This window comes from Embiotoca jacksoni, unplaced genomic scaffold, assembly GCF_022577435.1.
Source record: "Embiotoca jacksoni isolate LCO1_2020_lvr unplaced genomic scaffold, fEmbJac1.0.p SCAF_42, whole genome shotgun sequence".
NCBI classification, from domain to species: domain Eukaryota; kingdom Metazoa; phylum Chordata; class Actinopteri; family Embiotocidae; genus Embiotoca; species Embiotoca jacksoni.
The window spans coordinates 2,626,178-2,649,905 of NW_027185395.1; the positions used below are offsets into that span (position 1 = coordinate 2,626,178).

General features: G+C 41.5%; 2 protein-coding genes across 3 annotated transcripts in view; one reads left to right on the plus strand and one right to left on the minus strand.

Annotated features, from left to right (window-relative positions):
• Positions 1-666: 666 nt before the first annotated feature.
• LOC138210128 (carnitine O-acetyltransferase-like) lies at positions 667-22,754 on the minus strand. Its single transcript, XM_069169092.1, has 14 exons — positions 22,687-22,754; positions 15,954-16,250; positions 14,836-14,954; positions 13,581-13,634; positions 12,849-13,014; positions 12,306-12,480; positions 11,329-11,507; positions 9,595-9,695; positions 9,137-9,256; positions 8,399-8,521; positions 2,904-3,039; positions 2,657-2,719; positions 1,778-1,915; positions 667-1,295 (listed from the first exon to the last, which is right to left on the minus strand). The coding sequence occupies exons 2-14, from the start codon at positions 16,236-16,238 to the stop codon at positions 1,071-1,073; spliced, it is 1,884 nt and encodes a 627-aa protein (XP_069025193.1). The 5' UTR covers positions 16,239-16,250; positions 22,687-22,754; the 3' UTR covers positions 667-1,070.
• The window catches only part of LOC138210130 (ras-specific guanine nucleotide-releasing factor RalGPS1), a 57,188-nt gene continuing 56,188 nt past the window's right edge, over positions 22,729-23,728 (plus strand). For both annotated transcript variants that reach the window (XM_069169093.1, XM_069169094.1), the window contains exon 1: positions 22,729-23,008. The gene's annotated coding sequence lies outside the window, so the exon portion shown is untranslated. The remainder of the gene's footprint in view (positions 23,009-23,728) is intronic.

Genomic DNA, 23,728 nt, shown 5'->3' on the forward strand with positions numbered 1-23,728 from the left:
GCTCCAAAAAGCCTCTGGCTCCATAGACTCCCATTCAACTTCTCTCATCAAATCCAAAGTGAATAAAATGTGTCCATCAGTTCTCTCGGTGTTGTTAGCTAAAGTCACTCTTTCTTATTAGTTTTCTGGAGGTCCATCTGAAAATAATCCCTCATTCATTAGAAAAGAAGATTCAAGAAGACCTGTTTTTGGGGGCGTGTCTGTTTGATTGACAGGCCTGTGGTGCAGTCAGGTTACAGCTATCGGTGGGCGGGACGTAGTAGCATCAGGTTTCCAATCAGATCAGTCAGATCCACCGCTGGCTCCTCCCCCAGCTCATCCAAATATGGTCACTTCCTGCTCCAAACCGCTCCGAAATAGCAAGATGGTGACGAACAGAATCTGAACTGGAGGATTCATAATGTTCACAAACTAACGATGACCTCACTAATAGTTGATGACATCACTGAAGGTTGATGACATCACTTATGGATGTTGGTTGACTGGAACACAAACCTGCCTCGAGTTTGCTGTAGGTTTGTTAGTCAAGATATTTTGATGAAACATTCACTTCTTTACAGATACACATCAAAAAAGCACAATATCAACACTTTATTAAATAAAATTATTAAACTAGATTTCAACGAAGGGTCCTTCAGTGAAAAACTCAATATTAGGTATAATTACATCAACCACGTTACCATTAACCATTTCAGGTGGTAATTGTCCACTTTTATATACAGTCTATGCAGTTGCTGTGTCAGTGGTCTTACAGGGATGAGAGGAGCAGATTTGATTGGCAATGATTGGAGTCAGCTGGGATGGCACAAAGGTGCAATAGTTAGCATTGTTGCTAAAGTCACAGCGAGGAGGTTCTGGGTTTCAAATCCGGGCCTGGGCCTTTCTGTGTGGAGTTTGCATGTTCTCCCTGTGCCTACTATCTCCAAACTCCTACTTCCTACTCCTACCGGTGTGCTGGAGTTGCACGAAGCGAAATACAAAACATGTTTGACACGCCTACTTACAGCATGCTGTCGTTTTCGAAGGTGCGTTGAAAAGAGGGCGTACTGTATTTTCCCAAAAAGCTTTAATCATGATGAGGTTGAGGTTGATTTGGGTGCTTGTTCCAGCAGAGTCCTCATGTCCAGCAGTGCATCCTTTATGGCTTGCATCAGTTGAGCAGGATTATTTTCTTTGAAGGAGTTTGCAGCTGTTATTACAAAAGTGATGTAATCTTTTGCGAGACTGTAGCATATATCATAGAGTTCAGGTTGAGCAGGACAAGACATCGGCAGACAGTCACTCGTGGACGTCACCTGGTGAAGAAGAACACAGGTGAGCATGTAGTAGTTAGTTATTGTTAAAGTACACAGACTTTTTATGTTTCTGTAAGAAGCAGTAAATATTCAATCAGATATTAACAAGTCTTTACAGCAGGGTACATTGTTATAACTCTGTCTCAATTGATGTTTTTGTTGCAGCTGGTTCGTCTGTTTCCCGGCAGAATTATGGAAAAAGCTACCAGTCTAAATTTTCATTACACTTGGTGACAACATGGAAGAACCAATACAATTTTGGACTTTTTCCAAATTAGTTTAGAGTTAATACGCTGTACATTAATTGTCGGAGCACACTACACTGATAAAGACATAAGTATGATCATATTTAACCAATTAACCATTATCTATAGAGTATAAACTAGATTATCTTTCATTGCATTGTCGTGGTATTCACATATAATTATGAATGCCAGTCTTACCACTACAAATATTTGTACTTTTGTCCCCCTGGCCTTTACCTGACTTGTAGAGAGTCGGTAGTCCAAGAACTTCTTGTAGGAGACGTCTGTGAAGATGTCGGGCATGGAAATTCTTTCATCAACAACTTGCATTTTCAGACCCAGGAGATGTGCGTCAATGTCCTGTCCATTGATTGCCTGTTAAGACGGACATAACTAAATGTTTTGATCATGCTAATGAGCAGATATAGAATTAAGGATGCCCTGATTTTAGCTGGTTTTCTTGGACACAAGGTTCCTGTTTATATTTAGTGTTTTTCAGGAAAACACATGTAGCACCCTGCTGATTTTGTTTACACGTTGTTTCTTTGTAATTCTGAAAAACAATGGTTTGTAATAACTTTTGCATTTAAATTCATCGGCAGAAAGACATTGGGCCTCATTCACTAATGTGTAACCTTAAATCTTACAAGATGTTTTAAATGGTCTCATAAAACATGTACTATCCCTATTATACCTAACTAATGATTTAAAAATCACCATCTGAGGGGTGCTGGCCTACAAATACTTATGTGTGCATCTGGTTAACAAACTGGACCGGTCCCTGAACACATCTACATCTACAGAGAGGAGCAACCTCCAAAGGCTGTTTTTCCTTTGAAAGTTTGATGTCTGCAGGGAAATGTTCAATATCAGGAGTTTCCAACTCGTAGATTGCCATCTACCAGTAGACACGTGACCCGGTTCTGGGTTGATCGTGGAAGGTTCGAACGATATGTATATGAATTTGATTAACCTAAAGTCACTTGGTAAATCTGTTTAAATTTCTATCCAATGAAATTCATGGACAACACGCCCGCTTGTGACACAAAGTGATTCAGCTTTTAGCAAATCAGCTATCAATATTTCCTAGCTGCTGTCTTTGTGAATGATACTCACCATATTAGTGTTCTGTCTGTGTACTTTCATAGCTTCCGCCAAAAAATGAAGCTTCTCTGTGTTCTGTAAGAAAAAAGGAAGAAGACGAGAATGGTACAATCATTATTGCATCACGACCAAAAGCAGCCTACAAGACCTTCTCTAATGTCAGTTGATTCCATAAAATTGCCCCAAAACCTGAATTTGAATGGTATTAATAGCAATCATTCATAAAAGTGTGATATTTGATTTTTCCCTCTTATCATACCTGTTGTTTGGGGTTATCAAAGGCCTTGACAAATGCAGCCGAGGCACTGGAGGTTGAACAGATTGTACCTACACGTCCATGTCTGAACATACGCATGGAGACCGCTTCATAAGATGAGCAGCATCGCTGGAGCAACCTGCCAAGAGAAGGAAGAGAAATATTTTTTTAACAAAATCCCCTCCCAGAATCGCCACCTTAACGTGGTGGAGAGGTTTGAGTGACTCAGTGATCCTGTGAGCTTTGTCGTCCGGGGCTTCAACCCCTGGTAGGGTCTCCCAAGGCAAACTGGTGCCAGGGGAGAGTCCAGACCAAGAGTGGTTCAAACAACCCCAGATGAACAGCAGCACACAGAATGAAGCCACCTCGCTCAGATCAGTGAATCTGGGGCACCCTCCTGAAACCAGACAAGGGGAGCATCTGGTGGCCAGGCCTTCGCCCATGGGGCCTGGTCAGGCCCGTAGAAACAACATGGAGCAGCCACCCTGTGGGTCCATCACCGACGGGGTGGAGAACGAGAGGGTTGCCTCCATGCAGGAAGGAAGGCTCTGACTGCACTTCGGAGTATCCAGCCTTCTAGGAGTTCACTACATTGTTCTTCTGGGAGACTTCAATGCTCATGTGGGCAACGACGGAGAAACCTGGCGGGGGGTGATTGGGAGGAACGGCCTGCCCGATCTGAACCCAAATGGTCTTTCGTTGTTGGACTCCTGTACTAGTCACGGGTTGGCCATAACAAACACCATGTACAAGCATAAGGTGGTTCATAAGTGTACCTAATACCAGAACACCTTAGGCCGGAGATCAATGATCAACTTTGTAGTTTTATCATCTGGTCTGCGGGTGAAGAGAGGAGCAGAGATGTCAACTGATCACCACCTGAAGGCTCTGGACATTTCTGAGCCGTCTTGGTTGACTCGCCTCTTTAATGTAGCATGGGGGTCGGGAACAGTACCCATGGACTGGCAGACCGGAGAGTGTTCTCCAACTATCAGGGTATCACACTACTCAGCCTCCCGAGTAAAGCTTATGCCAGGGTGCTGGAAAGGAGGCTCCGACCGTTTGCCAAACATCAGATTCAAGACGATCAGTGCTGTGTTTGCATTTTTGTCAATAAGTCAGACACATTTCCGGTGGGTGTTAGCCTCCGCCAGGGCTGTCCTTTGTCACTGATCTTGTTTGTGTCCTTCATGGACAGAATATCTAGGCGCAGCTGGGGGGAAGAGAATGTCGGGTTTGGGGGTCTCGGGATTGCTTCTCTGCTGTTTGCAGACTATGTGGTCCTGCTGGCTTCTTCAGACCTCCAGCATTCACTAGGGCAGTTTGCAGTCGAGTGTGAAGCGGCCGGGATGAGAGTCAGCACCTCCAAATCTGAGGCCATGGTGCTCTGCTGGAAACCGGTGGATTGCTCCAGGATGGATGAGGATGGAGCGGGAGATCGCCAGGCAGATTGGGGCAGCTGCAGCAATAAAACAGGCGCTGCACCGGACCGTGTTGGTGAAAAGGCAGTTGATCCGAAAGGCCAAGCTTTCCATTTACCGGTTGATCTATGTTCTGACCCTCACCGATGGTCACGAGCCCTGTTTAGTGACAGAAAGAACGAGATCGCAGCTACTAGCAGCTGAAATGAGTTTCCTCCGTAGGCTGGCTAGGCTTAGCCTTGGAGATCGGGTAAGGAGCTCGGACATCAGGAGGGAACTCGCATCTGATCAGGATCCTCCTGGGCGCCTTCCGTTGGAGGTTTTCTGGGCACACCCAACTGGATTATATGTCCCCAGATCCCCCAGTATGAGCTGGAAAATGTTGCCAGGGAGAGGGAAGTCTGGCCTTCTTGCTTGGCCTGCTGCTACCGCGACCCGATCCCGGATAAGTGGAGGAAAATGGATGGATGGACAAAATCCATGTCCGACATAGAAAGTCCTGAAACTGGGTGACCCACCAATACAAAATCTAAATCTCTGAAAATCAGTGAGTTCTGTTTTAGCTGTCCAGTTTGACATCGAGTTTCATGGTTTTGGCTTTCAGTCAATCATTCTCGTTGTTTTGAGTTCATTGACAAACTCTCCTGGCATTTCATACCTTGCCACTTCCCCCCGCCTGCTTTTTCTGCCAGTAGTTGCCAGTAGGTCAACTGACCCCTGAATTATTTACACTCCTGATCCACCATATCAAATTCCAGATTATCTTTGAGACTCTTGCCATAGCTTTCCGTCATTCTGTCTGCTCTTTTCCCAATTCCTTTATTGTTATATTTTATCAGCCCAGTTTGATAACCTTGTACAGCACAATGGACTGACTTCACAATTCCTTGCAGAGTGAAAAACTCATGGCTCAAGCGGATATTCTACACTGCTAGTAGCAGCATCTCACCTCAGTGATGGGAAAACGTAAAGATCATCAACATCCGACATCATCGTTTCTCGATGTAGCCAGGTGAGTAGGGGCAGGAAGGTTTTTGGTACTGTCCCTGATAGATATGATCTGACATGCAACTAAATCAGTGACAGCTGCTTCTTTTTCTTGGTCGCGCTGTCGCTTTAAGAGCAGTGAAGTGTAAGTGAGATGTAGACATAGAGAGCAGCAATGCCCGGGAATTAAGTTAGGTTAGGTAGTTACTTTATTAATCCCCGAGGGGACATTTTTTCGCTACAGCAGCATACAGAAGCAAGAAGATAATAATAGAACAATAGAAAAGCAATAAAATAGCAGTAAAATAGCAGTAAAAATATAAAATATAAATATAAAATATAAAAAGCACAGTATATACAGTATATACAGTACAGTATATATCTATATATATTATATACAAACAACCAAGAAACACAGTCGACAGTGTTATTGTACTGTGATGGATTTTGCCAGACGTGAGTTATTGTACAGTCTTATTGCGGTCGGCAGGAATGATCTCCTGTATCTGTCCTTGTGACAGCGGAGCTGGAGGAGTCTTTTGGAGAAAGTGCTCCACTGTCCCTGCAGCAGGTGGTGGAGAGGGTGGTCAGGATTATCCAATATGGATAATAGTTTGTTCAGCGTCCTCCTCTCCACCACCTTTTCCAGACTATCCAGTTTGTAGCCGATGATGGAGCCGGCCTTCTTAACCAGTTTGTTAAGTCTGTTGATGTCACCGGCTCCAATGCTGCTCCCCCAGCAGACCACAGCGAAGTACAATGCACTGGCCACAACAGACTGGTAGAACATCTCCAACATCTTGCTGCACACATTGAAGGATCGAAGTTTCCTCAAGAAAAAGAGTCGACTCATCCCCTTCTTGTAGACAGCGTTGATGTTGGTCTTCCAGTTCAGTCTGTTGTCGATGGACACACCCAGGTACTTGTACTCCTCAACCATGTCCACCACCTCTCCCAGAACTCTCAGCGGTTGTGGAGCTGTCGCCTTCCTCCTGAAGTTGACCACCATCTCTCTGGTCTTGGCCACGTTCAGGAGCAGGTGATTTCTTCCTGCCCACTCCACAAAGTCCTCCACTACTGCCCTGTACTCATCCTCCCGTCCATCCCTTATACACCCTACCACTGCAGAGTCATCAGAGAACTTCTGCAGATGGCAGGACTCTGAGTTGTACTGGAAGTCAGTGGTGTAGAAGGTGAACAGGAAGGGAGACAGAACAGTTCCCTGAGGAGCTCCAGTACCACCGACCACCGTATCAGACAGCACACTGCCCAGACGGACAAACTGTGGTCTGCCTGTCAGGTAGTCAGTGATCCAGGAGACGGTGGACGCGTCCACTCCCACCACCTGCAGCTTCTCACTCAGCAGCAGTGGTTGGATGGTGTTAAATGCACTGGAGAAATCAAAGAAGGTGATTCTCACAGAGTCACCGGTTCCATCCAGGTGAGACTGAGTTCGTTGCAGCAGGTAGATGATGTCATCGTCCACTCCCACATGAGGCTGGTACGCAAATTGCAGAGGGTCCAGAGAAGATTTCACCAGCGGCCTGAGGTGGGCCAAGACCAGCCTCTCCAGCACCTTCATCACATGAGATGTGAGGGCAACCGGTCGGTAGTCGTTGAGGCCAGATGGAGTCATCTTCTTCGGTACAGGAACCAGGCAGGATGTCTTCTACAGCACCGGGACTTCCTCCTGCTTCAGGCTCAGGTTGAAGAGGTGTTGTAGGACCTCAGCCAGCTGGACGGCGCAGGTCTTCAGGACCACGGGGCTGATGCCGTCAGGCCGTGCAGCCTTGCGCTGGTGGAGTCTCTCCAGCTGTCTCCTAACCTGGCCAGTCATCACAGAGAGGGGGGGGGGGTCAAGGTGTCGATGGAGGAAGAGCCCTTTGAGATTGAGGGCTCTATGCAGTTCACCGGGGGGGGGCAGAGGGGGGAGGGGGGGGAGGCAGCAGAGGTGTTGCGCTGTCGCTTTAAGAGCAGTGAAGTGTAAGTGAGAGGAAGACATAGAGAGCAGCAATGCCCAGGAATTAGAGGCTGCTGAGGACTGTCGCATGAGCATTTAGCATCCAAACTGCGCAGTAGGGAAATACTTGAACGATGGGTCAGCGTAACTAGAGGGAAACGTTGCTGATAAATGTCGAATCACCTCGTAATTTTAATTTGTACGTGTCTGCTTCGTTTAGAGGAGACGAAAGCTGCCGTGAGTTGCAGGTGTGTTGGTCCGAGCACACGGGCGGCGCACTTGAATACGAGTGAGTTCATTATTTTCTTTGAAAATGTTTGTGTTCCTGTAGAAGTTAATGCCATCTACATATCTCAGAGACTTGGACGGCATGGAGACAGATGAAGAGGTTCTCTGTTTCTGCTTGACAGGACGAAGCCACTATTGTTGTTTTCTACGTTGTTTTTCTATATAAGGTTTCCTTAAAGTAGTGTCGTTTCTAGTTATCATTCCTGTTATATTGTAGTCATGAATTAGTGAAAAGCAATTGTTCCATTTTGCTATCACAGACATTGTTCTGTAAACTCAGAATTTGCTAAATTAACGCTGTGCTGCAAGAGTACAGTCCGGGAAAATAAAAGACCCACAAAAAATATCAATGTGTTTGGTGTCTGGTCTCATCAGTTTAACCAGGCCACATAGAGGTGGGCCCAGCACATGCTGGGAAGTTCTGTTGCATCTGTTCTGTTTGCCTGCTCGGTTTTGCAACCTTTAATTCACCCTTTTTCTTCAGGTTAATTGAGTTTTTGCTTTTATCAGATTGTTTTTATGTTGTTCTTTTGGGTTCCAGTTTTGAATCAGGATAACTGAGCAACCATTACCACAAGTTTTAGTTTCACAGCAGGGTTTGGACAACACTAATGCCTTAATTAAAAATTGAGCCCTAAAGCTTTGTCATAACTGGATGAAACCATGTCATCACTGTTAATGGTTCTAAGTTTTTCTGTTGCACTTTTACTACTGTATGTGATCAAGGTTTTTCTTTTTACATTCAACTTTTGCAGCGGATTAATTAACTGTGGTTTAGAACATAACAAATAAAAAGTGTTCATTCAAAGACAAGTTAATTCCAGGAGTTTTCCACATCTCACCTGTAGTAGGCCAACTGGATAGACATCTGTACTAAAGGATCAGGACTCATCTTGAGGTCCTTCAGAACCTTTTTCCCAAAGTGGTCAAACACCATCATCCTCACGTCCAGGATTTGGGCGAGTCTGTGGTGGAGGAAAAGGGAAAAATTTCTGGACAGTGAGATTTCTCTTGGGTAGTTTTACAGATGTGTTTGTCCCTACATATCTCTATTTTATTACAAATTTAAGTGTATTATAATGTATGCATAAGATGTGCATTTTCATACATGTCCAAAATATTGTGAAAATGTAAAATAAAGAGTCAGCAGTAGAGCCTTCACAAGAGGCGTTTGTCAATATGGACAACAGCTGAAGTGCTCCATCAGTTTATGATATATAAGCCAATTTAGGAAGTAAACGTGGGGATAGACTTGCAGTGTATTGGCCTCTTAACCATTGCTTATTTGAGACAGTCACAATCTTTTTATGGCAAAATAAACAAAATGACTGCTCATATAATTTTGTAAAATATCAGTGTTGTTGGCTGTAGATAGGGCTGCTTTAATTAATGCCTGTTACCAATAATCTATGCATTAGATGTGTGAAAATGGGGTTGCTGCAGGTACTGTCAAATGGAAACGGTGATGATTTCATTGTCATCTGGGTTTTTCTCTGGTTTTCTATTTTTCTGTTCATTCAGTCTATCAAACTCACAGCTTATCACAATTTATAACTTAACACAGGAATATGTGCACTCACATGTCCATGCTCTGTTTGGCCTCCTCAATGTCCTTCTTGATATCAGGTGTGACATTGAAGTGTAGTTTCTGGGGCATGGGCAAAGGCACCATGGGAGACTGCATCATCTCTGGCTTCTTCCTGTTTCTACACACATGAAAAAAAAAGACACATGGGATGGAACAAAATCAAATGTGGTGAGAAACCAAAGTTACAATTAGGTGGCTTGATAAGAATTCACAGAAATACTCCTTAAACACAATAGCTGATTTTCTCAGAGCGAACAAAAGATTACATGGATCTGATCTTAAATAAGAGCTTTTAGTGAGTTACACCACATGTAAGTAGAAGCTTTCTTTACAACAAAACTCCAAAGAGATCCTTTCAATAGTTCCTGTATGGACGATCTGTGTGATTAAAGAAGGACAAGCATTCTTGTCTTTGCTTCTAGCAATATGTTGTGATTTTTGTGTACTTACATGAACGTTACAACATGGTCAGATAAGGTCATAAAGATTGTACCATCAGCAGCAGCATGTGTCATGTTGAAACCACACGTCCCATCTTCTCCGATAATTAACTGCATGAAAGATAAACACCAACTAAGCACTGAGTTTCAATCAGAGTTAAAAGTGATACCAAGGTTTCAGTTTTTGTTTAAAAAAGAACCAAACTCCAGAAGAAGGAAGAGTGATACTCCAGATTGGAGTTGTTGTTTTACTATTGTAGCTGCTCAGATTTTGTGCAGACTTCGATAAAATAGACACTGTGATAAAATCTGAAGCTTTCTTGTTTCCTGTCTCAAGAATTACACACACCAAGTTAAGGGGGGACATTTTGTCACAAAGATTGATCTCTTTAAAAGGATATTTTCAAGTACTTGAACATTGATAGTGTGTTTAGAGCTGTTTCAAGTCAAGCACCGTTGTATTTGTCTGATTAGGGTGCTCATCACCCACCTTCGCTTGGGCACCCCCTGGGGTATTTATTGGGTATTATGTCTTTAAGACATGCTTGAAGTTTCACTAACTCATTTGGTTTTAGCTTTCTTAGATTAATACAGCTGTCAGTCATCTGAGATGGGAATTCATGCAGTGTTTCCTCATAATATTACATTAGGGGAGCATACATAACATGAAAAGTATTGGTCTTTGTACAGAACCCTGAGAAACTCCACTCCTAATTTTGGTGTGCGCAGAAGAGTCATTGTTGACATGAACAAATTGACATCTATCTGATAAATATGATTTCAGCAGCCTTGTGTGGTTCCCTTAATCCCAATGACATGTTCCAATCTCTGCAATGAAACGTTGTGATCACTTGTGTTGAATGCAGCTCTGACATCCAGCAGAACGAGTACAGAGACGAGTATGTTTTTCCTGTGCAACGAGAAGATTATTGGTAACTGTTTCTGGGCTGTGATGCACTCTGAAGCATGATTAAATATCTTCAAACAAACCATTCCAGTGAAATCGCCACATCATATATTTGCAAAGGCTTTTTCAAGAATTGTAGAAAATAAATGGCAGGATGGACATAAATATCTATAGTTGGCAGAGACACACATTTGCAGTTTGCTCAAATAAACATGACAGAACTCATCCCTCGAAAATATCACTCCACCATCTCCATGGCAACATGGTAACTATCTGTGCTGGATGAAACATCAGTAGGCTAGTGTTGTTAGAGAGAAAACAGTTTCTGACTGCAGTAAAATAGTTTTTTAAAGGCTAAACTTCAATAAATTTGAATTGAAGCAGAATATTTTGCTAGTTAAAAATATATTACATATCTTTTTAAAATGAATTTTGGATTTTATAATGCTCTGGTGTTTATTCAGTGAGAAACCATCTCTAGAAAGCATTAAAACGGACTAGAAATCCTTTCTGTTGTTATGTGGTTGCTAAGGGTCGGACTGCTTCCTGGAGTAATAAGCATTACATACATTACATTAGAGTCTACTGACGCAACTAATTGTTTTTCAGTTATTAATCATACCCCATGTGTTGCCATGGAAATGAATATTGGAATAACGCAAAGTTGTATATTTTGAGTGAATTGCCCCTCAATATGAATATACATTTAGATTACATATTTTATTTAGTTGGTGACTTGTACATAATCACAATATTACACTTGAAGTTGTGCTTTAACATCATTATTGGCATGACAGTGATGCGGTCAGTAAGCTTCACTGCAGATTGATTGATCACCTGAATTGTTTTGTCGAACCAGCGGTTGGCGCTGTTCCACTGGCTGCCCCCTCCATGCAGCAACTGGAGCGAAGAGCGGCTGGTGTACATTTCATCAGACACTTGAGGCATGGCTCCATCCAAACACACCGTAAAAATGCTCCTATCGATAGCTGATAATGAATCTTTGGTGATCTTATCTGAACACACAAAGCACCCATGATGTTATTATCGAATCAGACGACAGCAGTTTAACAGATCAGTCTGAGATATTTTCACATCATCTACTTACTCTCGCTTCTTAATGGAATAATTGTATTTTTTTTTTTACATTATGTTCGAAGTTATTATTCTCCCTTAAGTCGACTTCATAAATATGTATTGTTGTATGGTTACAAAACAAATATACAAAGGTATAAAACTAATTTAAACTTGTTTAAAAAACATTTTAGCACTGTTGTTGTCGACACAGTATGCGGAATTATTTTCCCCCAGCAGAGGGCACTGCGATGAGAGACGACTCTGGAAGACGCAATACCAGTCTGATTTTTAAAGCGTGTCTCACTGAGTGAGTAAGAGATCAAAGTTACACCGCTGAATGCTGCGCCTTCCCTAAATCAAAAGCATTCAGAAAAGCCAAACTAAAAAAAGCTTTTTCAACCATTTTGAGTGGAGCTCAGCCGTGTGAATAAATGTTTCTAAACATGGGAAGCTCTTGGAAACTTTCATTATGTCAAGTTGGAGGCACCTGTACTACACAGTGTGGTTACTCCTCCATTGAGCTGCAGGTAGAAGGAAGAGGGGCTGTTTGAGAGGGCAGCATTCAAAGTTTGATTAGTTACAAACTAATCTGAACTCAGCAGACACACATTTCTCTTTTTAAGTACTAAATTCGTACTCTGCTTGTTGTCTGGTGGTTTCTCCAAGTACCTTTCACTTGTTCTGACTGAGAATCAGGCTGTTTAGTTTCAGCAGTATAAAAGCAGAGCGGTGCTCACCTTTGACCAGGCTGCTGTAGGCCTTGCTCCAGGAGTCTCGGTGCAGGGTGGTGAGGATGCCGACAGGCTCCAGGTTGGTTTCTAGTGAAGAGTTGTAGATCCTCTCCAGCTGAAGACAAAGCTGATCGACTGTCAGCAGAGTCCCATCAGTGTTGTAGACTTCTACCACGAAGAACTGATTCAAAGGGAAGGACACACATGAAAGGTCATCTCTGTGGGCATCCCATTACAGTAATCTGATTACTTAATATGTTTAGAAAATATGCACCATGAAGAGAAAATCAAAACCTGAAATGGTTAATGTAATGGAAGAAGCTATTTTTTCCCCCCAGTTTTTTGAATTCTTTAAAATGGGCCCTAAAATCCAATTTTAATTACTTTTGCAAAAAACATTTCACTGAAAAAAATAAAATGAATGATATTATATTATCTTTGTCCATCATTTTGGTTCAGCATAGACATCATCATATAGCAGTTTGGTAGTCATCGCCCAACACTTCAGATAAATGTGTCTTCTGCTTCACATTTATGAAAGCTTCTCACCTGAGAGTTGTGTATCACTGTGAGGTGTTTGGGTTTGTTGGAGCTCTTGGCGTGGAACACCAGGGAGTCTGTCTCTGGACCGGGGACACGGCAGGAGGAGAAGATCTGGGAGTATTGATTCATGCACAGAGGCTTCCCACCCTTGTACTCAACTGGAAGAGTTTCACTGCGACACATTCAGGCTGTGTCAGTAAACACCAACAGTTTTTACCATTTCTGTCTGAAGGAGACAGCATGTTGCTCTCTGCCGCGGCCAGCAGCACCGAGGCCGAGGGCCACGTGTTTCTCATCATTGTGGATGAGCAGTTCAAGCTGCAGCCCTCAGTCTTATAGTTTCTACATCTTCTATGTTCATAGTGTTCTCTGAAGCTTATTTACCCATTATGGGATGTCAACAGTCGTGGTGCCCTCCGTTTATGTGAGATGAATTTATTATTATTCAAAGAAAATGAAGTGAAACATGTAAAACTTTACACATTGCATGCTGGATATTGAAATATTAATGTTTGTATTTCCCCATTAGGTTTGTGTTGGAATGTACAGAGTACAGCGTTCATTATGAGGCTCGGTCCAAACTTTTAATCTGCACTAAGTTTGCGGGCTGTTTTGTGGGTATTATTGTCCTTTATTCTGTTCCTCTGTAACAGTAACTCATCAGACCTCCAGAAGACACAAGTTATTCTAAGTGGTCAGATGATGAAGAGATAGAACATTTGAATATGTTGAGCTCACCTTTCAATCATGGTCTTCATGTCCAGAACAGCTGTTATCATTTTGGCAGCACACCTGGGCAGAGAAAATATGTTTTTTCATTTAAATGGAATTTACGTGACATGACGTTCCACAGATTTAGTGATGTGATGATGAGATTTATTTGAACTAAGAGAGTAGCAGCAGCCCTGTGTTCATCCTGTACTATAAAATGGTGAAGCTGGTGTCAGCTGTCTTTCTGTCATTGCTGCAGATATAATGACTAATGAGCAGAGTGACTGGTGATGTTGTAACCTCCATTAATGACCCCATACAGACACAGAAGGACCTGCAGAGTAAACATGTCTCTCCTCTCAGCTACTTTACTACCTGTTAGGCTGCTGGAACTGAAATAAAAAACTATTCTGATGATTCTGCACCAATACTAACATCTGCAGTCAGAAGTGATGTGTGATACCTCTTATTTCCTTTACAATCACATACCACGTAAAACCCTGATACCAATACAGACACGGATACTTGTTGGGTACATCAGCCTCGTGGTCATTAAAGGGAAAAACATAGAAACATAGAAATGGAGGAAAACAACATTCATAAATAAACAGTTCACAGTTTATCTCCTTCATCTACATCTTTTCCTTTCAGCCCTTTCTTTATGTTTTGATCTGCATGTCAGCAGCATGACAACATGAGTTAAAAAAATACTCAAATAGGAATGGTGAGGGGGCGGAGTCAACTGCTGGACCGGGCCAGGTAACAGAGTGTGGGATGGACAGGAAGTTAGATGACAGACAGAGACTCACTAATACACATCTTTTGAATAATGTACTGAGTCAACACAATTCTGGTTCAGTCCATTATTGAGACACCATTGATTATCAGTTAATTTAATTAAAATATGAAAATAATTAGTTGAAGATTTCTTTTAAATCATTTGTCTTCATTATAGCAGAGAAAACACCTGGTTCAGATTTTTTCATAACAACTGACACAATTTTGTGTGTGTGTGTGTGTGTGTGTGTGTGTGTGTGTGTATGTGTGTGGAGGGCGGGGCATGTCTTTTTTATACTTATTTGAACAAATTTTTTGGTTGAAATTTAGGTTAGCCTGGTACTCAGCTTTTAAGGGGAGTTTAAGGGTTCAGACTTTGTTTAGGGTTACAGTAAGAGTTGATGTTTGGCCTTTAGATGTGATGGTTAACGGTAAAAGGCTAGGGGATGCATGATGTCAAAGAGTGTCCTCACAAAGATAGAAAGACTGACATGTGTGTGTTCACCTTATTTGTCCCTGCCTATCCCTGAAGTCCATCCGGGGAAAGAGACACGAAGTATTTGAATAAAGCACCACAGGATCCCGGTTCTCAAGATTTTCCTTCTGCACGAAATAGTCTGATAACTACAAAGAGATAGAAACAGTGAGTGACACATATGATATGGTTTGGGGGCAGGACTGGACTGTTAGAATACCAGTAGGCATATTAGGCATTTTCCTGGGAGGCCGACACACCGTGATGTCGATACAAAATCTTTCAAAGAGTTGGGACAGGTTCATGTTCACCACTGTGCTGCATCACCTCTTCTTTTAACAACACCCTGTAAACGTTTAGGAACTGAGGAGACCAGTTTATGGAGTTTTGAAAGTGAAATGTGGTCCCATTCTTGCCTTATGTAGGATTTCAGCTGCTCAACAGTTCAGCGTCTCCTTTGTTGTATTTTTCATGTCCTGATGCTCCAGATGTTTTCAATGATTGACAGGTCTGGACTGCAGGAGGCCAGTTTATCAGCGGACTCTTCTACTGCGGAGCCATGCTGTTGGAATATGTGCAGAATGTGGCTGGACGTTGTTCTGCTGAAATAAACAAGACCTTCACTGAAAGAGACATTGTCTGGATGGCAGCATATGTTGCTCCAAAACCTGAATATATCATTCAGCATTAATGCTTCCTTCCAGATGGTCAAGCTACCCATGCCATGTGCACTAATGCATCCCTATACCATCACAGATGCTGGCTTTAGAACTGAGCTGATAACAAGCTGGATGGTCCCTCTCCTCTTTAACCTGGAGGATGCAGCGTCCATGATTTCCAAAAAGAATCTCAGATTGTGATCCATCAGACCTCAGGGCAGTTTTCCACTTCACCTCAGTCCATCTTCAATGATCTTGGTCCAGAGAAGGCGGCGGTGTTTCTGATCATGTTTCTATCTGGTTTCTTCTTTGGAGAGTTTTAACCTGCATTTGTGGACGCAGCGATGAACTGTGTTCACAGACGATGGTTTTCAGAAGTGTTCCTGAGCCCATGCAGTGATTTCCACTCCAGAATAGTGTCTGTTTTTAATGCAGTGCTGCCTGAGGGCTGAAGATCAAACTGTCCACAGCTGTTAGTAGTTCACTCACCCAGTTCTCTGTGTGGTGTGCTCTCCTCTCCAAGAGTCCCTGCAGTCTCTCTCCAACCCCTCCGGCTCTCTGAAACTCTTTCACCAGCTCTGTCGTGTGTTTCAGCTCATCTTCCTCCACGATGGGCTCCAGGATCTTCAGGTAGTGCTCACAGGTCTGCTGCAGAGAGGGGACAGGCTGTCTGGGTAGTCCTGTCTGGTTGGTCAGCCATCTGCCAGTAACCAGTGACGTTGATACAGGCTTCACCAAGTGACAGGATTTCACCAAACCACAGGGATTCACCATCCTCGCCTTCACCTGATAGATACAAGGAGGTAATAGTGACTCTTCTTTGGAGGAAGAACAGATTGAAGAACAATGAACTTTAAAGATCCAATTAAAGACATGTACAACCCCATTTGCAAAACAGTTGGAACACTGTATAAAGTGTATCCAAAAACATAGTACAATGATTTGGAAATCATGTAAACCCAAATCTAATTGAAAATAGAACAAAGACAACATATCAAATGTTAAAACGGAGAAATGTCATTATATTATGAAAAATATACATCCATCATTTTGAATTGAAAAAAATATTTTAAAAAAAGCAATATTAATTGTCAATAAAACCTCTTAGAGAACAAAGAAATGGACTCTTCATTAAACCAAAAGCACTCAAGTTTAAGGATCTGGTGGAATTTAAAACTATTCAAATGATGTGCAAAGTCATAAATCAACAATTGCCTGCTAGTCTCCAAGGGGTTGTTCCAACTGAGACAGTACACATAACCTAAAGGGAATCTACATATTACTACACAACCTGCAGCGAGGACAAATACAAAACAACACTGTTTCAACAAAGGGAGCAGCTTTGTGGAATAACTGCAATAATGAGTTCAAAACTTGTGGCATTTCTTCAAAACAAAAAAAGAATCTTTCGAAATAAAATACTGAGCGGAAATGTGATGAACTGTGATTCCTCTGTTATGTGTTAGTTTGTTTTGGTGTATTATGTCATTGTCTGTTTGGTTGTTTGAGTAAACCAAGATACAGAACATGGACACTAATGATTGTAAAGGAACTCTTTCCTTTGTTATCTATGATTAGTGGAAGGGGGAAGGACAAGAAAAGTTGTTGAACATCTCTCTTTTGAACATGATTTCTAGCCTTTTCATTTGGCTGTTTTATTCTCATTTAGATCATTTTTTGTTTGTCAATTTACTTTTATTGTTTATATATATTTTTTCTTTCAGGTTCAATAAAAATGTATTCATTGATTGAATTTGATGACAACAACATGTCCCCAAAAAGTTGGGACAAGGTCAACAAAAGAGTGGAACAGTTGTGTAAAGCTAAAATCTCACGGAGGGAACGTCTCACAACTGATTAATTTAATTGGCGACAAGTCAGCAAAAGTCTGAACACATGGGACAAGGCTGAAAACCAATATGGGATGGTGGTGATCTTCAGATCATCAGGCAGCACTGCATTAAAAACTGACACTATTCTGGAGTGGAAATCACTGCATGGGCTCAGGAACACTTCTGAAAACCATCGTCTGTGAACACAGTTCATTGCTCATTTCATTTCATTGAAGATGGACTGAGGTGAAGTGGAAAACTGTCCTGTCGTCTGATCAATCACAATCTGAGATTCTTTTTGGAAATCATGGACGTTGCATCCTCCAGGTTAAAGAGGAGAGGGACCATCCAGCTTGTTATCAGCGCTCAGTTAAAAAGCCAGCATCCATGATGGTATAAGGATGCATTGGTGGACATGGCACGAGCATATATTTTTCATAAAACAAAATCTCTCAGTTTCAACATTTGACATGTTGTCTTTGTCCTATATTTAATTAAATATGGGTTTACATTATTAGCAAATCATCGCCTTCTATTTTGATTTTATTTTACACGGCATCCGTACTTTTTTTAAAACAGGGTTGTAATGTAAAGAATAAAAATGCATATCTGACTGGAGAGGGACTTTAAAATGTGAGAACAGTTTAGAATGTTAGCAGTCAGTGAAAATATTTAAATATGTCAACAAAAACTAATAATACTTTAGACATATATAAGATTACATGGTAACATTATCTAGCTGGTGTAAGTTCTGTAGGCTACATAAAAAAAACAAACAGGCAAAGTTAATTGAGGGCATGTTACTTACTGTAGTTCTGGTGCAATATCTCAACATTGTGATTCCAGAGGAACTTCAGAATAATGAGGCTCAACAGTATTCGACGGTTTAAAAGGGGGTTGGAATACTGATGGAACGATGTTTGCAAAAGAGCTTTTGGTAAATAAGGGGTGGTGGAAACCGCTTCTCTATCCGTACCACTCACACACGCCAATAATTATCATACATAAACAGGATAAAAAGGAAGTTGTAGACTTGTTTGGGTTTTTGTGCTGCCGATTTTTTTTTTTTTTTTTGGGCCAGAACAAACAGTATATACCAGTCAATCATATTTCAGTCATAATTCCTGAGGCAAAAGTACACATGACAAAAAGACGATGCAAAATTATGCTGATTAACTTTTTGAAACTAGAAATAGAAAAAAGAGAGGCCACTGCAAACAAATGAAACTGAAGAAATGTTAATATACTGGCAACAGCACATTCGAAAACGAGAGTGGTGAACCAGAACGAGTAAGATGCAGCTCGACAGCTAAACAATGAGCTGAAATTCAAACCTTCAAAGATCTGTAAAGCTGAGGGAAACCACAGATTCAGTGGTAATTCTCTGGAGACTCCTGTCGCATATCTGCTGCGGTGGTGCTACCGTTCTTGTGAACTTAATATCTCAACAATGCCTCGAGGGAATTTCTTCAAACTTGGCAAAGATGATGAACTGATTTGATTTTTTGGTCAAATTCAAATATCAACATCACTGTGACTCCAATTCATCACATTCACATGAATATCATGTCTCAGGAACTCTCGGATGGAATTTTGTTGATTGTGACACAATTATTAATGTGGTCTTCAGGATAAACTGATTCAAGTTTGGTGCACAAAGTTCAAAGTCACTGTGGCCTCACATCCCTCTCATCTGTCCCACTCTCGTCAACACAATATATCAAGAACAACTTTGGTCAACTTCTTCAAACTTGGCAAAAATGTTCAGACCAACGATGAACTGATAAGATTTTGGTGAGCAAAGGTCAAAGTTCAGGGTTACCGTCACCTCAAACTGATCCACGCACGCAATCATTTACTGTATCATGCTTGGAGCAAATTTCTTCAAATTTGTCACAAATGTTCACATTATGTCGGCAATGATCTGATTACATTTTGATGGTCAAAGTTCAAGGTCACAATGACTTCACCTATTTCACATCCTTGTGGATATAATATCTCAGGAATGCCTTGAGGGACCTTCTTCAAATTTGGTACAAATTTTCACATGGATGGGTATATTCACTTCAGATGTTGGTGATAAAATGTGAATAAAAACTATGCAATGATTAGCAAATTATATAAACCCAAATTTGATTGAAAATTGAACAAAGACAACATATCAAATGTTGAAACTGAGAAATGTTATTGATGTATGAAAAATATATGCTCATTTTGAATTTGATGGCAGCAACATGTCTCCAAAAAATGTTTTAACCTAAAGAATACACAAAATGTTTGGTGAGAAACACTAAATATATACAGGAAACCCCACAGGGAACCTTTAATATTACATCTGATATTTAACAAACATATTGCAAACAGATTTGATTGTGTTCATTCTGACAGGCGTTCAATCGACCGAGCGTCTCCGGACACCTGTTAGTTCTTCGTAATCTGGCTATTGAGGAGAATATCTGTTTACCTGAACTCTTCACCGATGTCGCCATAGAAAAAGCCTTCGACTACCAACTCACGACAAGTCATGTAAGGAACGGAAATGTGAATATGAATACAACAAAACAGGACTGCCCTTTACTTTATAATCTGTAAATAAAGTAATCTGGATAAATATTGTCATATTTATAGTGAATGTTATTGGTTAATTCCACAGTATAAAAGTTGTCGTGTCATCTGTTGTCATGAAAAGTAAGCACTGGCCTTTTTGACATATTTGAACAAGCAAACATCTGATTCCTCTTTGAAACAGTGCCGAAAGATAAAGGTGATATATTTGAACACAAACAACTTTTTCAATCATTTATTCAACAAAAATATCAAAAGATGTAATATTTTTTCTGTGTGAATAAGTAAGTAGACCCTTATCTTCAGAAGATAGTAATACATTTAGCTTTGTTTACAGTTTGCCCATAATACATAATTTCAACTGTGTTATTTCCTAGTTGTCGTTTATCAACATTGTAGTACGCTGTAGGACTGAGCAGCTGTTTTCACTGGTTTAGTCCACAGACTGGATATAAAAGAGTTCATAGCTTCCAGGTCTAAAAAATGGTTACCACTAGAGGTCGGCTCCAAAAAGCCTCTGGCTCCATAGACTCCCATTCAACTTCTCTCATCAAATCCAAAGTGAATCAAATGTGTCCATCAGTTATCTCGGTGTTGTTATCTAAAGTCACTCCTTCTTATTAGTTTTCCGGAGGTCCATCTGAAAATAATCCCTCATTCATTAGAAAAGAAGATTCAAAAAGACCTGTTTTTGGGGGGGTGTCTGGTTTTAACCAGAAACACTAGTTTTTAAAACTGAGTAAAAGGTTTCTGGATGTAAGCAACATGTATAGCTCCTTACAAGATGAAAAAACATCTTATAAAAGTTAGAAAGTTTTCACATTATAATGATAAATTAGTTACGGGGTCAGCTGTGTGGTGCAGAAATTGTCTGCTTATGTTTAAAACAGAAAGACATATCAGATTCTGCAACATGAACTGTCCACCACGCCCTCATTCTGCTCTTCTTCACCAGTTGATGTCTGAAGCTGGCTGTCAGCCCATCATTCAGCTGGATGAAGTCAACGGCTACAACATGTGTTACAGTCTGTTCGACAGTCACATGGTCGTACAGGTGACGGCCTCCAGAGCCAACAAAGACGCATTTCATCTGATGCGAGCTGTGGAGGACGCTTTGCTAGATGTCAGGAACCTGCTGGAGCAAAGAGCGACCTGATCCACAATCACAGCAAAGAAATGGATCTCATTTAATTTCAAGGAAACAGTCTGCATCAGCATTTCTATTCATTTCCATTAAGAATGTTTGATGTTCATTCAACATTTTACACTTTGAATTTTTTTTTAACTCGAAACAGGAACGTCAAAAGTGAAAAAGTGAAAGCACGAGGAGTCGCAGTCTTTCATAAGTATGCAAGCTCACCGTCTTTTACAATTAGCCTCTTTACATCGTTTATGAGACTGCAAATAATTAATTGTTTGAACTTGATTGAAATATGATATACTCCACGTAGAATAATGGGAGAGGGGTCGGTCTGAAATATGCCGTGCTTGATGATTCAGGAAGAAATAAACTGACTACGGTGCCTTGTGTTGTTTTTTTATTTCTCATTAGCCTGTGTGGATAAAACTCTTAATGCTGGATGACAATAGACAGACTTTTAAATAGTCAATTAACTTAAAAAAAATATTTCTCGTGAATAATCTTTATAGATTTATATAATTTAGAGTTGGGTGGATTGATGGAAACATTTCTGTTCCAGGATAAATTCTCATTTGATCAGATTAATGTCTGAACTAAATCTGATCATTGAGTGGAAAAGTAGGAAATCAACAGAATCAGTCAAAATACAACATGATTAGGAACAATGATTCCTCTCAACAGTCATATTCATAAGTGAACATGGTGTTCAAAAAGAAGGAAGGTCATCTGGGACTTTTTTTATTTCTAAAAAGAGAAACAATGCTGTATGTAGGAGGACTTTGAGGTAACACCACAAAACATACCAACAGCTCTGAATCTGAAGCACATCAGGAAGTAAAGGATGAAATATGCAAATTAAGAAAAAACTGCTGCTGTAATTCAAGAGCTTAAAAATACATGGATGAGTTAATATCCTAAAACTATCAATAAATACTAAATTATTAACCACGGATCTGAACTTAAACTGTAATAATACGATACTTTTTGGTATTTATATGCTCATATTATCAATTGTACACTTTAATGACTTCATATATAAGCAGTATATACAGGCTGCAGATGTCCTTCCCTCTGGTCTCATTCATCTGTGGTGCGCTGCAGACACTCACTGCAGCCACCAGAGGGCGACAAAGAGCTGAAGTGAAGCAGCACAAGGACACGATAAAATCAGAAGGAAACACCAGAGATACAGGATACACCATGCAGAGATGTTATCCTAAAATAAACTGTTTTTGCATTGACCTATGTGCAGAGTATAACTTAAATATTATCATTAATTTTATTTGTAAACTACACTTTGTGAGTTAAATGTTACTCCACAAATATTTCAGTCAATAAAAAGCCTGTAAAATCCTATAAAGCCTATTTTTTTTAATATAGACTCAACGTGGGTTTATTTTTTCCTCGTGTTTATAAATTCATCTGGTTTAAATCTGATTTAAAAATGTAAAATTTTCACACGACGCATCAGATGTTCGTTATATCAGGCAGAGAACAACAGAGACACTGTAATGTACGAGGCTACACGCAGGCATGTGAAGGCATCATAGATGCACCTGCGTCTGAAGGACGCTGCCTCAGAGCCGCTTTCTGATTGGCCCGCTGCTCTGAGGGGCGGGATCTGTGTGTGGAGCCGAGCGGATGATTAGGCAGTACACCTGGCTGTCAGGATAAGTGCGCCTACCTGTCACTTCCTGCTGTCGGTATTTATTCATTTTCACTTCTTTTTTTCACCGGGAGATAATTTCGCGCGTCACTGCCATGTTTGTATGATTTCGTCCCATGTATCCCGCACGGTTTGTGGATCCTGCGGACCAGACGTTGCGACCTTGGCTTCATGTTCGGCTCAAAGAAGGAGTGACCCTGCTGGTTCGTGCTGGGAAAACACCGCTCGGGTTTAATGAGCCGCCGCATCGGGACTCGGTTTAATGTGGCCCTGTCGTGTCGTCTTTCTTCATCCGGCAGCAGCAGCAGCAGCAGCGGGACGGACTCTGCCCGGTGGAAAGGTAGGCACCGCCGAACCGGGAGCTGTTTCACTGCGAGCCGAGAGGCGCGGCGGAGCAGCCCGGTCCACGCCGCGGCACCAGGCCCGACTCTGGGCTTCATGTGGGCTGGAGACGCCGTGTCATCCGGAACCGCTGTCGTGACGGGACACGGTGTGCAGACAGACAGACAGGCAGACAGACAGGCAGACACACACACACACACACACACACACACACACCGGGGTTCACGGCGGCCGTGTTGACGTTTGTTATTGAGGTGTGTGTGTGTGTGTGTGTAAGTAAACATGAGTCTCAGCTGTCAGGACATGTTGGTGGTGCAGGGCCGGCTCCAGCGTCCAGAGGGCCGCAAGGGTGGAGGCTGCCACCTGGTGAAAGGTTGTTGATGTTTGAGCCCAACAGATACGCCCCTCCCCTTTAATGAGCCGTCAATGAGCCCCGCCCCCTTAATTCATAGACAAGCATGGCCAAAGCAAGGTCACTCGGTGGGCACCAGTTCAACTAGTTGTAGCACTTGTTAGCATTTTTCCAATAAATCAAAGCCATTGTCACGGGATCAGCCAATTTGCTACGATACCAACATCAATGTCGACTTAAACAATGTATGTACGTGGTTTAATCAAATATGTCCAGGTTGCAAAATCGATTCATGTAGCCTACTAAAATTCTACCGGTCAAGGGACGGTTGTAACATCACTAAAATATACAAAATGAATCAATCAA

Coding starts and splice junctions, on each gene's coding strand:
- LOC138210128 (XM_069169092.1), bottom strand. CDS start 16,238: ATGGTGAATCCCTGTGGTTTGGTGAAATCCTGTCACTTGGTGAAGCCT. Junction 13,635..14,835: donor GATAGGCAGGGACAAATAAG/GTGAACACACAC, acceptor TTCTCTGCCCAG/GTGTGCTGCCAAAATGATAA. Junction 3,040..8,398: donor ATCCAGTTGGCCTACTACAG/GTGAGATGTGGA, acceptor TTCTCTTGGCAG/GTTGCTCCAGCGATGCTGCT.